At 38.0% G+C, this 16,593-nt stretch overlaps 1 protein-coding gene across 1 annotated transcript in view; it reads left to right on the top strand.

Annotated features, from left to right (window-relative positions):
• Positions 1 to 16,593, top strand: part of ANTXR2 (ANTXR cell adhesion molecule 2) — a 144,096-nt gene that overhangs the window by 64,440 nt on the left and 63,063 nt on the right. The window contains exon 12 of the mRNA XM_008693271.2: positions 1,291 to 1,386. Within this exon, the coding sequence (XP_008691493.2) occupies positions 1,291 to 1,386 (96 nt within the window). The remainder of the gene's footprint in view (positions 1 to 1,290; positions 1,387 to 16,593) is intronic.

Consider the following 16,593-nt stretch of genomic DNA (forward strand, 5'->3'; position numbering starts at 1 on the left):
ACATTATTACTGGGGATACCAGAGAATGGGGTTTGGGATATACACCTTGTCCCCTGGGGAACTTTATTCCCACACTAAAAATTCAGTAAATACTAGTCTTTGCGTTTGTGGCTTTTGCAGTCTTATTTCTTTGGAGTTCATTCTCTTAGTAAATCATTTTAAATGCCAAGCATGGAGTATACATTGGTAAGTAGACTTTCTAGAGCTCACAATAAATAGTAACAGAAAAGATAAATTAAAGAAATAAACAAACAAATAAATTGTGATAACTGCCCAAGATTGAAGAATAGAGAACTATGAACTGGATAGTAAAGAGGGGGCATTTTCTAGCCAGAGGGTGCAAAGAAGGCTTCCTGGGGAAGTGGCTTAAGGTGAGCCATGTAGGATGACTAGGTGTTGGTTACAGGAGGGGGGTTGGAGGCAGAACCCAGAGCAGGTTCCTTAGGGCTGGACGAGCTTGGCATCCGGAAGTGAGAGGACACCAGTGTGGTTCTTCTGTGGGGAGGGCTTGAGCTTCGGTGCGAAATGTTCTGATGTGTGAATGCATGAGGTTGCTTTCTTGAATTGATGCAGTGTACCTTTCGCCAACAAGAACCATTGTCGTTGGGGCTCCTAGGTGGCTCAGTCGGTTAAGCATCTGCCTTCGGCTCAGGTCGTGGTCCCAGGGTCCTGGGATCGAACCCCACATTGGGCTCCCTGCTCAGCGGGGAATCTGCTTCTCCCTCTCCACCCACCTGTTCGTGCTCTCTCTTGCTATCTCTCTCTCTCTCTAATAAATAAATAAAATCTTTTTAAAAATTAAAAAAAAAAGAAACATTGTTGGTTTCTCACTTGCTTGGTGATTTTTGATATTCATCTTGCCCCATCATTTAAATATATAATGCAAATAGCGTTCTATCATCAAAAAGTCTGGGAAAATGCTGCGTAAGTTTTGTCCAGAAGTAATGATGCTTGTGATCAAAAACTCTTTCCCAGAGACAAATGATAGGGACCATGCGGCCCTTTCGTATAACCCCAGAGACGATTTTTCTTAAATTCTTTTAAGGCATAATTTAAAACTATTTACAGCACTTTGGAAGATTTTATATTTATTATTGCCTGTTTTAACATAACAGGTATAAAATAGAGTATAAAGGAATTTACAGAATTTAAAGGAATATAATGAAACTCTGATTTGACATTGTTATGCTTTCTGCATCATTTTCTGGTATTTCTTTAAAAAAATAATGTATTTGGGATTTAACCCTATGCTTTACTGACCACTTTGTTTTTGTCTTCTGCCTCTTCTAGTCTAGTGGGACTGCAGCCATCATTGCTATTTTGGTGTTACTGCTACTACTGGGCATTGGTTTGATGTGGTGGTTTTGGCCCCTTTGCTGCAAAGTGGTGAGTAAGGAGGATTTGCAACTGTATTCTTGTGAAGCAGTGAGATGTAAAGTAAGGCCTGAAATGTGAATCCGTGCCAGTGTTCAACAACAGCAAAGTTTCAGTTAGCAAATTTAATTTTAATAGTTTTTATTACTCTCATATATTCTAGAAAAAATGCATGCCAATAAATGTTCATTATAAAACTTCATCTAAAACACATCTCAGAATCAAGTTTGGAGGGAGAAGGGGAGATGAAGGGGGAGAGGTAGTAGGGATAAAAGAATTTCAAGTAAGTTGAATGATGTTTTCCATTGGATTCATGGGGAGAAGTTGATAATCTTGTTTTCTTGTCAGTACTTACTGAATCCTTCATTACTTCTTTGAAAACTCTACCTTAGGACCTTCTCTATTTGCCTCTCGGAAAAATATTTTAGAAATAAGTCACGGGCACATGTTAGGGTGTCTGTCAAATCGGCAGCTTTGAAGTTATGACAGTTGCTTTGCTTGTGTTATCTTTTGTGTTTGAGGAAAGTCTTTGAAAGAATACAGGTTTCTATTCACTTTCTGTTGCTACTGTAACAAATTGCTCTACATTTTGTGGCTTAGAGCATCACGGATTTCTTATGTAACAGTTACTTGATCACAGGTACAAGATGGGTCTCCCTGGACTACACTGGGCTAAAAGGTATTGGCAGAGGTTCATTTCTCTCTTAATGCTCTGGAGGAGAATCTGTACCCTTGGCTTTTCCAGCTTCTAGAGGACACACACGTCCCTTGCCTCATGGACCCCTCCCTCCGTCTTCAAAGCCAGCATCTCCTTGACCATTCTTCCGTAGTTACGTCTCCCTCTGACTCTCAACCCAGCTGGAACAGGACTTCCAATGTTAAGGAACCATGTGAAGAAATTGGACCCACCTGGGTAATCCAGGATACTCTACCCTCTCAAGATCCTTAACTCTCTCAATCTGCCAAATTTCGCTATGCGATGGAAATTATTCATAGTTCCAGGGACATCTTTGGGGTGCCATGATTCTGCCTTCCACAGTATAGGCTGTTGGGTGGTAGAGTTCAGCACATGGCAAGCAGCAGAATTTGGATTGTTCAGGTTTCAAGCGTAGCCTGAAGAAGCACTCATTCGGAGCGTACCTCCTCCTTAGTTGGATAGTATCCTTTTATTATCGACGCATTGTGCAGAACTTCCTATTCTGTGGATCACAGTGGTGTTGTACATAAGATCACGAGACTGCCTTTTTTCACCCTCACCTTTGCTGACTCATTTCAGTTTCAGTGTCACTTCAGGCACTACTCTGCGTTACTCCAGCAGTTATTATTAATGATACTTCAGTCTGCTTCCATGAGTCAGCTTTACAACCTCAGAACAGTCGCTCCGTGGAAGGAGGCACAGAATTAACTGAGACAGCGGTAGAGACAAGAAGCATCCTGTCTCTTTGCTGAACTAATCCGTTTCCTGCCATAGCAATTTATGTCCAAACGGTTTCCTGTTGTAAATCTCGACTATCCTGATATGGTTCTTTTAGGGTGGCTCGCATTCTTGAGTCTCAAGCTAAAAAGCAAAAAAGTGCCCAAATAGGATTCAATTTTTTAATTTAAATTTTGTGGTGGCAGATTTCCTTCCTTCATTACTTTGCAATTTCATTTATTATTGATCAGAGAGCTCGAAAGTGTCAAAGTATATGATTTTTTAAAAGATGTATGTGAAAACTAAAATAGGCTTCTCTGGGGCCTTGCTAGATACGCTCAGGTACAGATCTTGACCGCCATTTTGGATGTTACAGAGAGGACTCAATCTCCAGGTGGGGAGAATAAGTTCATTTACAACCCTGAGACTAGAGGTCGTGAATCCCAGAGTTTATTTCTTTATGCAGAGCATAGAGGGATGCCTTAAAGGTGTGTTGTCAGGACTTCAGGAGGGTTTCCTATCCCTACAAACATTATGAATGCTTACTAATTTCTGACACTTACTTAATAGAGAGACCCACCTGTATTTGACATTTACAACTATAGATTAGACGGCAGCTAGCCCTGAGTATGAACTTATATTTATACTTAGGCATAAATGAATCATAGCAAATGTTTTCTAAGTTAGCTTTAAAATTTTTTTTTTAAGATTTTTTATTTATTTATTTGACAGAGATAGAGACAGCCAGCGAGAGAGGGAACACAAGCAGGGGAAGTGGGAGAAGAAGAAGCAGGCTCATAACAGAGGAGCCTGATGTGGGGCTCGATCCCATAATGCTGGGATCACGCCCTGAGACGAAGGCAGACGCTTAACCGCTGTGCCACCCAGGCACCCCTCTAAGGTAGCTTTAAAAGCAGGGTAGAGGCAAAATTCTGTAGTTAACCCTTGGCAATCTGTGTCAGTACTATATTAGGAACTGGGGGGTACAAAAATGACTATAATATGATATGGAAACTCACATTTTAATATGGAAACACAGAAATGTGGGCAAAGTATAATTGGAGGGGCATGAGTGCCCCAGCAGCAATGTTGGTAAAGCACAGTAAGAACATAAGGAGGAGGGATTTGCCAGAGTTCCGGGATTGGCTCAGAGAAACCTTCCTGGGCTGATGACTCCAAACTGACTTCTGAATAATGAATAAGCTGTTTACAGTTGATGAGGGACATTTCAGATGAAGCGCGTGTGGAATTACATTGAGTTATTCCAGCATGCTTTGGGAAGCACTAGGCTGAGGCTTACCTAGTGGTCGGTGAAAGGGAACAGCCAAAGATGGTGTGGGATGTAGGCAGGAATCCCATTAGGGAGGCTTCCTCTGTCTTTTAGGAAGTTTGAACTCACCCTGGGGATGATGAGAAGCCACTGGAGAGGTTGGATCCGTATAATCCCCTCAAAGAAGCTTTGCTCGATTTATAGTAGGTCTGCCCAGGTCTGGTCCTGGTGGGGACTGAGTTTGCATCCAACTGAGTTTCCATCAGCAATTGAAACGGAAAGCTGGTGACAGAAAACGCCCCTTAGAGATGGCCAAAGCAAAGGATCGCTAACAAAATAGATAGGAATATAAGATGGAAGCTGAGCGAGCTAGAGCAGAATGAAGAGGTCACGTGAAAGAAAAGGGGCAAAGGGACCCATAGCCTCGTGAAAAGGTCTCAAGTGTCAGAGGGTGTTGTAGTGCAATGGCAGGTTATTTGTTTTATTTTGTTCCTTTCAGAGAATATGTTGGTGCAATGCTGGACTTAGAATGCAGTTTGCTAAGTAATTGTTAGCAGTTAAATTATTAGGGATCAATTTAACTTTGACTATATTGTTACCATAATATTACTTTCTAATGGGAAATGAAATGTATTTGTTTCAGCTTGGTGTTGTATAAATTTTGTTTTGTGTGAGTGTTTTTAAAGTACTAGTGGCAAATATTTAAATCTCATCTTTGAACTGAAACATGACGAAACAGCTTAAAATGTCTGTTCTCAGGCATCTTTAGATTATGTCAGCCATCCACCTCCTTGGGAATCCTACTCTTGGGAGCTTTTATAAAGATAGAAAGTCTGGAAATAAAGCCCTGAACAGAGGCCCTAATACTTTTCACACGTTCTAACTCATTCATTTCATATTTTATGTAAATATCTTATGAAATGATTTGTTCATTGTTCGGAGATTAAAATTTCACAGATGTCAAATCAATAACTCAAAAACGACAGTGTTACTTTTTCATTTTAGACAGTGGTACTCATTTTTTTTTTCTTGCCCGACATAAAGGGAAGCTCTCAGAGCAGTAGAGATAAGATTTCCAATGGTGGTGATTCTCCCTGAAAGAAAGGGCAGGGCAGGTGAGGCTCTCCAGGGTTTCTTGCCACTTAGAAAAGCCCTTGTAATAGGCTGAATAATGGTCCCTAAAGATAGGCAGGTCTTAATTCCTGGAAACTGTGAATGTTATCTTCTATGGCAAAGGGGCTTTGAGATGTGATTAAATTAAGCTCCTGTGCATAAGGAGACTAGCCTACAGAAGGGGAGAAGGCAGTGTGACTGGGAGGCAGAGATTGGAAGATGCAGCTACTAGCCAGGGAGTGCTGACCGTCGCCAGCAGCTCGGGGAGGCAAGCAACAGCTATAGCCCAGGAGCCTGTAGAAGGAACCAGCTCTACTAATGCTTTATTTTAGCCTTATAAGACTCAGGTCAGACTCCTGACTTCCAGAACTGTAAGAAAATAAGTTTCTGGTGTTTTAAGCCATCAAAATTGTGGTAATTTGTTACAGTAGCATTAAGAAACTAGTACAATCCTTAAATGATTCTGATATTTCCCAGGGTTGGGAATCACGGCTTAGGGCTATCGATTTCGGCAATTCTTATGTAATATGGTTTCAGATCAACTCATAGAAAAACTGTTCATGGAGTCTAAGAGATTGTAAAATGGAAGACAATGACACATTCTTCAAAATGTTAGCAGTAGTTACAAGGCTATTAGAAAATTAGTATGCATTTTTTAAAATGAGAATTACCTTTCTGTTTTGTTTTGAGTAACTGTAAAATAAATGAGCATAATGTTTTATATATTGAGTATAATTTACTTAGTGTTTCAGAGTGGAAAGGAATTATTGGAAGAAACAGGCTTCTAATTAGAAGCATTCGAGGCATATATGTTGTTAGAACCATTTGACAACAGGGACCCATGGACAGCTTTCTCGGGTGCTTGTTATTTGCTAGAAGAGGCCAGTACCATCCCATTTGTATTCAGATATTGAGCCACTAAATCCCTTGAAAGCTAGAAGGTGACCTTTTTACTCTGTAGGGAAAAGCAAAGAACTTGAACGTTTAACTAAATAACTATGCCTCTGACACTATGACGTAGACCTCTTTCACTGTACCAATTTGGTCTCAGGAACAAGAAACATATCAAAGTCATAAATACCCCCTCTAGAATATTTTATATTAAAATTTTAACCAAAATCCTCAAAAAGTTACCCTATCAGGTTAGAAAATGGTACTGTTTTGGTGATACTTAAAGGAAATTAAGATTAAACAATTATTTATGTGATTATTTGTTGAACATTTCTCTAACTTTATAGTCTAATAATTTCCTGAAATCAAGTACTGTGTGTATTTTACTCCTCATTGTAAACCAGGCATCTTACACAGTAAATACTTATCATCCTTGAAGTATTTCAATTCTTAAAATTGAAACACTTGGCAACCTTTTATCTGGAAGACCACTTCAAAATAGGGTACCTTGTTGCCAGTTTTAATCAAAATTCTGTCAACCATGGGGAGGCATTTTGCATGAGAGGATTTATGGTACAATCTTAGTTCTTTGTGTGACTTTCACTGATTTTATTTAAAAGGTATCCTCTATAATGTATGTATCTATAATAGGAAGTGTGGCCTTTGCCATTCTGTACAATAGGAACTAAGATACAAGTACGTAAGGATTGTTAATTGTAATAAAATTCTGAAGCAATTAAACTTTTGTCTAGTTGCTTCTACGTATACCACACAGGGATTTCTACCCTGAGGATTGTCAACTTGGGTGGGAAAAAAAAAAATCTTTATTTTTACTTCCAACTGAAATTTGTCATTTTCTTCATTTATAAATGTAGGTCACTATCCACAAAGTATTGGCAGTTCTGGAAACTTGGTCACCAATAGTAATCACAGATACCCGATATCACGTCTAGTTCTTCACATATTTTTAAAATATCTTTTCAACTATCATAACTTCAAAAGTTAGGGTAGTTCCCAGACCTACTATTGTTATCTCATTATTTAATGAATTATTCATAAAGTAGAATATATTTCTATATCACAAATATTGTGAGCTTTTTTTTTTTTTTTACAGATTGGATAATTATATCTCAATATAATTGGATTCCTTAAAATCCTTTGTATTTTAATTTAGCCTAATTATTCTGGGAAGGGATCCATAGATTCACCAGATTGCCAGAGAGGGGCATAGAATAAAAAAAGGTTAAGGAAAAACCCCTGCAGTAGAAAATCTGGCCACACAGGATGCTTTTAATCTGAGTACTTAAAAATTTTAAATCTTTCACTTCATTTTAATGCATATTTTCAAGGACAAAAGAAAGAGACAACATCATTTAAAATGTTGCAGAATGGTGTCCTCCGTGTACCGGGGCTTTTCATGACAAAAGAAATCTAAACCAATGATACTTGGAAGACTTTATCGAGTAATAATCATAGTGAAAGAGCCCTCATGCAAAGCAGAAATTTTTAGGCACTATTATTAGTGAATTACAGAGTGTATTGCAAACTATTCCGTAAGGGGGAAAGTTCTCATTTTTGTGTGAAGTTATTTCTCACCATCTGTTGAAGGGTCTGTATCCTGCTCCTTGAGGATCCTCACATCCACCCTTTACAGCTGCTTTTCGTTAACAAAGACATCAGCTGCATCCTTCCTTTTTCCTTAAATTAAAAATGGGGGCAGGAGAGGTTAAAAAAACTAATCGCGTACGGAATCATGAGTGAAATATTAGAAAATATGGATGTTTTCATCATTGTTTAGCTTAGAAGGTATGTTGAGTTTATGGCAGATTTGTTTTACTATCAGAATGGCAGAAATGACAGTCCTATGGTTGTATCATTTGGCATAACCAGACACTCTGCAGAATTACAGATGTAAGGCTAATGAGGTGGCAAACAAAGGCTTTCTGCAGTGTTGTCAATTAGAGTGTGTTATACAGCTGCAGATAAATATCCGAATATGCTAGAAAAGATAAATGTTCACTTTGCTCTAGTGTCCTTGGCCAAAGTTCTCCATCCTCAAGGGAAAATTGCAAGCTCATTTTTCCTTGGTGCATTTAAGACATTACATAAAGATCTCATAAATCTTAATTTGAAAAACCATTTTAAAAAGTTATCTTTTTAAAGCCCAATTTGCCTATAAGTAAGTTGAGCTTTCACGATGAGGATATATCTGACTGGAGCTCCATGGAATCATTTTCTTAGCCAGCAACAGCTGTGCTGTTCTTTCTAAATAGTAATAATGCTCCTATATTGCACTTGTTTTTTATTGTTGAGTTGGGCTCTTGGTGCCTTTATTGAGTTACTTTGAGAGTAGCCTGATTTTTTTTTTTTTGGAATGCACAATAAAACAGAAGTAATTTAAATTTTAATATGCCTTTCTTGCACTATTAATTAAAATGATTTATGTTTGGTTGCCTCCTTGAAATAGAGTGTGATGTTAGTACTTATTGCTTCCATGGTGATGTTTTCCAACAGAATATCATTTGCAAAACAGGATTTCGAACTCTTCCTGGTCTTAGTTTATTTGCTTTGATAGCAGCACCTTTCCTTAACTCTTGGCAGAATACACTCTCACACTCTTCTTCCCAGTCCCCATTTGGCATTTTAAATTATATTTATTGTCCAGACCTCCCACCGGTTATTTATTTGTTCGAAGCAGGAATCTTTGATCACTGATGAGGCTGTCAAGGAGGAGAGGAGAGGGCGGATGAGGTAGCTCAGACCATATTTTGATCTGGATGATGAAAGCATCTAACTTTGTGAGATTCAGAAAAAAACTTCCCAAATACTAGTGTAATAGAACTTTGTGTTTCTGCACTTCAGAGGAAAGGCACTACACTTGCTCTCTGATCTTATCAAAAAGAGAAGGAAAGGAAGGCCCACATCTATTTCAGACAAATTTTTCTAAACACTGAGAGTGACTTCTCTATTGTTTGTGGGCTCTTAGTCACTTAGATGACATTGCTGATAAATTGGGCATTTGTTTTTGTCACTGGCAAGAATCAGTCCTGAAACACTACTTGATCTACGGGCGTTGTACAGTATCTTTTTTTTTTTTTTTTTTTAAATCCAAGGCAGTTCACTGTTGACAGTTCTTTTCACTCTTTTCTGAATATTGGAACATATGATTGCATCAAGCTGGCTGCAGGCTCCAGTGCTGACATTTTCTAGCGCAAAGAATGCCCACATCACTCGAACATTTGAAAAGTGTTAATGAGCAGATCAAAAGGACTGTTGCCTGAAGCAGCTAACTTTTTTTTTTTAAAGAAATCGGCTCTCCTCCAAACTGAAATCTTCATTCTAGCAGCTAAGTAGATGAGATGTAATCCTCCCTGATGATGATAATAACAAATGAAAAAAAAATTGGAGGAGAATCAAACTCTACATATGGTTCATAAAATGGTGAAAGTGTTTTCCAGAATCTTCAATACAGAACTAAAGGATGCTAAGTGGAAAAAATCCTGGCAACTAGGCAATATTATGCCTTTTAAAATCTGCAAATTCTCATAAAATATGGTGCATATGAATACATCCTTTTCTGAAATGGATGTGTTCTTGCACTATTTAGTACAAGAATGGGATTCTCATGACTGTTATTTTTAATGTATTTACACTGACAGTAAGGTTTCCTTTTCTCCTGCACTAGTTTTGCTGAAATGTAAGGATATCAGTTGGACACAGATTTTTTTCCATTTTGACTTTTGAGCCAAATGGCTTCAGATTATTTTCACCCTCTTTTGTTACTTCTGAGGCCCTGTAGTAGAGTGGCGAGAGGGAACATTTTGAAACATCACATTAAAATAATTTTATTTCCTGTTCCAACATTTCTAGGTCAGTGATGTTGGGCATATTAATTAACAAGTTATGTCTCTATAAAGTGGGAATGATAACCTCTATCTTTCATAGTTACTATAAGGTTTAAATTAAACTCTGTCTATCTTCCTACCTACCTACCTATATCTCTACCTACCTACTACTTATTCATCCATCCACCCATGCATCTATCTATCCATCCATTCATGCATTCTAGCAATTAACAACTACTCAACACATCTTCGGCCTTTTCTTTTACACCCTTTCCCTTTGCAGTCTGAACCTTATTTTAAAAGGATGTCATTTGACAGAAGAAGTCGAACTTAGAGTTTGGAGATAGATGGATCTGGGTCCTGGATTTGAGTTCTAATTCTGTTTTCTCTTTATGTACCCTTGGGCAAGTTATTGAAATTAGAGTCTCCCTTTCCTTATATTTAAAATGGGAATAAGTATAGTAACTTCACAGGGCTATTAGGAGAATAAGAGAAATATAGAGTGTGTGACATATAGCAGCACCAATAAAGGGTGATTACTGTTAATAGTAATAATAGCACAAAGATGAGCCTTGGCTCTGGTTCAGTTTCTGAAGATTCAGCCTTAGCTCTTTGTTGTGGTGGTGGTTGTGTCCCTTAATTTACTTAATTTAGATCAAAATTTGATTTAAGTAGAGTTTTAATGGCTGTATTCCATTGTTAACAATGTAGAAAATACAGATTGGATCTATCTGAGATTTAGGTCCAAACTAAAATTTGAACAATGAAGATATTATACATGAAGAAAATTAAGAGTTCTCTAAACATTATCAGTAACATTACATTTTAAAAACCTTTCACTATGGAAAATTCAAACATGTACAAAGGAAAAGTCTAAAATAATGATTCCCGTCTGTCTCTTTCAGTTAGCTTCAGTGATTCTCAGTTTATGGCTGATCTTATTTCATCTATAATCCCCTCCACTTACCCCCCCCCCCGCGCCAAATTATTTTGGTGAAATATCAGAATCATGTCATTTAATCTGACAATTTTTCAGTATATATCTTTAAAAGATAAGCAGTCTTTAAAAAGCAATATCCATTGCAAGAAATATTAAAAGGGATCCTTTCAGTGGGAAGGAGAGACCAAAAGCAGCAAAGACTAGAAAGGAACAGAGATAAATCTACAGAACGGTGACATTACAGGGAATACAATGGACTAAATTCATACCTACTAATAATGACTCTGATGTAAATGGACTCAATCATCCAATGAAAAGACACAGGGTATCAGAATGGATTAAAAAAAGACCCATCGATAAGCTGCTGACAAGAGACTCATGTTAGACACAAAGACACCTCCAGATTGAATGCGATTGGGTGGAGAACCTTCTGGCTGCTAATGGACACCAGAAGAAAGCTGGAATAGCCATACTTGTATCAGACGAACTAGATTTTAAACCAAAGACTGTAATAAGAGATGAAGAAGGGCACTCTATTATAATAAAGGTGTCTATCCAACAAGAAGATCTAACAATTGTAGATATTTATGCCCCCAACTTGGGACCAGCCAGATGTATAAATAAATTAATAACAAACTCAAAGAAACTTGTTGATAATAATACAATAATAGTAGGGGACTTTAACACCCCACTTACAGGAAGGGACCGATCATCTAAGCAGAAGATCTACAAGGAAACAAAGGCTTGAATGACATGGTGGACCAGATGGGCATAACAGACATATTCTAAAGCAGCAGAATATACATTCTTTCCAAGTGCACATGGAATATTCTCCAGACTAGATCACATACTGGGTCACAAATCAGATCTCAACCAGTACAGAAAATTGAGATCATAGCATGCATATTTTCAGACAACAATGCTATGAAACTTGAAGTCAACCACAAGAAAAAAATACATGGAGGTTAAAGAACATCCTACCAAAGAATGGATGGGTCAACCAGGAAATTAAAGAAGAAATAAAAAAATACATGGAAGCAAATGAAAGTGAAAACACACAGTCTAAAACCCTTGGGATGTAGCAAAGATGGTCATGAGAGAAAAGTATATAGCAATACAGGCCTCCTTCAAGGAGAAAAAGAAACGTCTTAAATGCACAATCCAACCTTATACCCAAAGGAGCTGGAAAAAGAACAGCAAATAAAGCCTAATACCAGCAGAAGGGAAAGAATTAAGATTGGAGCAGAAATAAATGATGTAGAAATAAAAAAAAACAAACAGTAGAACAGATCAATGAAACTAGGAGCTGGTTCTTTGAAAGAATTGACGAAATTGATAAACCCCTAGCCAGACTTATCAAAAAGAAGAGAAAGGACCCAAAGAAATAAAATCATGAATGAAAGAGGAGAGATCACAACCAACAGCACAGAAATACAAACAATTTTAAGAGAATATTATGAGCAATCATATGCCAACAAATTGGGCAATCTGGAAAAAATGGATAAATTACTAGAAACATATAAACTGCCAAACCTGAAACAGGAAGAAACAGAAAATTTGAACAGACCCATAACCAGCAAAGAAATTGAAGCAGTAATCAAAAGTCTCCCGACAAACAACAGCCCAGGGCCAGAGGACTTCCCAGGGGAATTCTACCAAACATTTAAAGAAGAATTAATAACTTTTCTTCTGAAGCTGTTCCAAAAAATAGAAATGGAAGGAAAACTTCCAAACTCATTCTATGAGGCCTGCATTACCTTGATTCCAGAACCAGACAAAGACCCCGTCAAAAAGAATTACAGACCAATATCCTGATGAACATGGATGCAAAAGTTCTCAAGATACCAGCTAATCGAATCCAACAGTATATTAAAAGGATTATTCACCATAATCAAGTGGGATTATTTGTCGGCTGCAGGGGTGGTTCAACATCCACAAATCAATCAATGTGATAAACCACATCAGTGAAAGAGAGGATAAAAACCATATGATCCTCTCAATAGATGCAGAAAAAACATTTGACAAAATACAGCATCCTTTCTTGATAAAAACCCTCAAGAAAGTAGGGATTGAAGGAATATACCTCAACATCTTAAAGGCCATATACAAAAGACCCATAGCTAATATCATCCTCAATGGGGAAAAACTGGAAAGGTCAAGAGTGTGACATGGAGGTCTTCTCTCACCACTGTTGTTCAACATAATACTGGAAGTCCTAGCCTCAGCAACTATACAATAAAAAGAAATAAAATGTGTCCAGATTGGCAAGGAAGAAGTCAAACTTTCACTATTTGCAGATGACATGGTACTCTATGTAGAAAACCTGAAAGGTTCCATCAAAGAATTACTAGACGTGATACATTTCAACAAAGTTACAGGATATAAAGTCAATGTACAGAAATCTGTTGCATTTCTATACACCAATAATGAAGCAGCAGACAGAGAAATCAAGGTATTGATCACCTTTGCAACTGCACCAAAAATCATAAGATACCTAGAAATAAACCTAACCAAAGTGGTAAAAGATCTGTATGCTGAAAACTATAGAACACTTAATGAAAGAAATTGAAGAAGACACAAAGAAATGGAAAAACATTCCATGCTTTTAGATGGGAAGAACAAATATTGTTAAAATGTCTATTCTACCCAGAGCAATCTACGTATTCAGAGCAATCCCTATAAAAATAACACCAGCTTTTTTCACAGAGCTAGAACAAATAATTCTAAAATTTGTATGGAACCAGAAAAACTCTGAATAGCCAAAGTAATTTTGAAAAAGAAAAGCAAAGCGGAGGCATTACAATTCCTGACTTTAAGCTGTAATAATCAAGACAATATGGCACAAAAACAGACACGTAGATCAACAGAACAGAATAAAGAACCCAGAAATGGACCCACAATTGTATGGCCAACTAATCTTCAACAAAACAGGAAAGAATATCCAATGGACAAAACACAGTCTCTTCAACAAGTGGTGTTGGGAAAACTGGACAGCAACATGCAGAAGAATGAAAGTGGCTCATTGTCTAACATCATACACAAAAATAAATTCAAAATGGATGAAAGACCTAAATGTGAGACAGGAAATGATCAAAATCCTAAAGGAGAAAACAGGCAGCAACCTCTTTGACCTCAGTTGGAGCAATTTCTTACTAGACACGTCTCCAAAGGCAAGGGAAACAAAAGCAAAAATGAAGTAATGGGATTTCATCAAGATAAAAAGCTTCTGCACAGCAAAGGTAACAATCAGCAAAACTAAAAGTGAACCTACAGAATGGGAGAAGATATTTGCAAATGACATATCGGATAAAGGGCTGGTATCCAAAACCTATTAAGAACTTATCAAACTCAGCACCCAAAATACCAAATAATCCAGTTAAGAAATGGGCAGAACATATTAATAGATACTTTTCCAAAGAAGACATCCAGATGGCTAACAGACACATAAAAAGATGTTTAACATCACTCATCATCAGGGAAATGCAAATCAAAACCACAAGGAGATACCACCTTACACCTGTCGAAATGGCTAAAATTAACACTAGAAACAACAGATGTTGGTGAGGATGTGGAGAAAGGGGAACCCTTTTGCACTGTTGGTGGGAATGCAGTGTGGTTGGAACTAGAGTGTATTATGCTAAGGGAAATAATTCAATCAAAGAAAGATGCAAATATCATATGATTTCACTTATATGTGGAATTTAAGAAACAGATGAACATAGAGGAAGGGCAGGAAAATTAAGATACAAACAGAGAGGGAGGCAAACCATAAGAGACTCCTAAATATAGAGAATAAACTGAGGGTTGCTGAAGGGGTGGTAGGTGGGGGGATGGGCTAAATAGGTGATGGGCATTAAGGAGGGCACTTGTTGGGGTGAGCACTGGGTGTTATATGAAGTAATGAATCACTAAAGCCTACTCCTGAAACCAGTAGTACACTATATCTTAACTAACTTGAATTTACATTTAATAAAATAAATAAATAAATATATACATACATACTATGTTAAAAAAATAAGAAATAACAATGTAAAAACTTATCCATGATTCTAGTAATATACTTAACTAGTAATAATTCTTTGATGATACTCATTTTCAAAATTATTACTGTTTTAAACTTCTGAAAATTTTAAAACAAAATTCAAACATTTGACATTAAAGTGAAGCAGTTCATATTTTCCAACAATTTTTCTTCTTAGTCTTGAGATGCAGATGTGTACTTGAATTATCAGAAGCCATTGGTTCTTGGTCATTAATTTTCTTTTACCTTCTTTTTTAGTTGAGGGAAGTGCAGAGGGAGAAGAGGGTGAGAGAATTTTAAGCAGGCTCCATGCCTGGTGCAGAGCTCAAGGCTCATAACCCTAAGGTCATGACCTGAGCCGAAATCAAGTCGGATATTTAACCGACTGAGCCACCCAGGTGCCCCTGATTAATAATTTTATATCATGATGGTGTGAAAGGTTAGGGTACCCCAGGCCTGGTAGAGGTCATTTAGATTCGATCTCAGTCTTCATTCCTCTCCCCATAAAGAATCAGCCATATACAATTTCATGAAAGAATATATTGAGTCATGATTCATAGAAAAGACTTCTTGGTTAAAATGTTGATTTGTGGCACGTGAGTGGTTCAGTCCTTAAGCGTCTGCCTTCGGCTCAGGTCATGATCCCAGCGTTCAGGGATCGAGCCCCGCATTGGGCTCCCTGCTGAGCAGGGAGTCTGCTTCTCCCTCTCCCACTCCCCCTGCTTGTGTTCTCTCTCTCGCTGCCTCTCTCTCTGTCTAATAAATAAATAAAATCTTAAAAAAAAAGAGTACATTTAAAAAAATAAAAATAAAAAAATAAAATGTTGATTTGCTTCTGGATTAACGGGTGGGGAAAGAGAATAAGTTAATTTCCCTATCATCTCTTGCAAAGCAAGTTAACTTGTGCCTTGTGAGTTTATGAAAAAGTCAATGAATCTTAGAAGGAAGATTTCGGTAGTAAATTCCTGCTCTCTTTGAAGGGACATACCATAATCTAGTGGAAAATGTTTGCATTTTGACGTTAGAAGAACCATTTAGTAAAACCTTGTGCAAGGTATTTGACAATTTTTGTTCTTGTTATTCACCTGGAAAGTGAAGGTACTCATATATCTATGGCATAAAGATAAAATGAATCAATGAAGGAGTTTTTGTGAATTGTTAGGTGGTTGTTACCTAGCACTGCCTGACAGACCACTCCACAACCTAGTGTCTTCAAACAATTTAGTGTCTTCACAGTTCTGTGGAGACTGGCTCAGCTGGGAGAGTCTTGCCCTGGGGTTCTCTCATGTGATCGCAATCAGGGGTCAGCTGGGCTGGAGTCATCTGAGAGCTTGACAGGCCTCCAGGTCCGAGAGAGCCGTGTTTGGCACTTCAGCTGGGATGGCTGACGTAGCTGGAGGCTGGCCAGGCACCTCTCATCAGCCAGCCCTTCTGTAGGGTTATCCTGGATTTCTTCCTCCTCCTGGCCCGATGGTCTCAGGGTAGACTTCTGGCCTGACAGCAGGCTTCCTCCAGGGTGAGTGTCCCAAGGACGTTGAGGGAAATGGAAAAGCTTCTTTTGACCAGCTGCAGAAGTCACACGGTACCACCTCTGGCTCATGCTAGTTAGTCAAAAGCCAGTTACAGGCGAGCCTATATGCACAGGGAGTGGCATAGCCATTGAGAGACAGGGCTCACTGGGGACATCGTTGGCACTTCCACAGTATGTTACTAGGCAAGTTATTT

Source organism: Ursus maritimus, unplaced genomic scaffold (genome assembly GCF_017311325.1).
Source record: "Ursus maritimus isolate PB19 unplaced genomic scaffold, ASM1731132v1 scaffold_8, whole genome shotgun sequence".
Taxonomy (NCBI): Eukaryota; Metazoa; Chordata; class Mammalia; order Carnivora; family Ursidae; genus Ursus; species Ursus maritimus.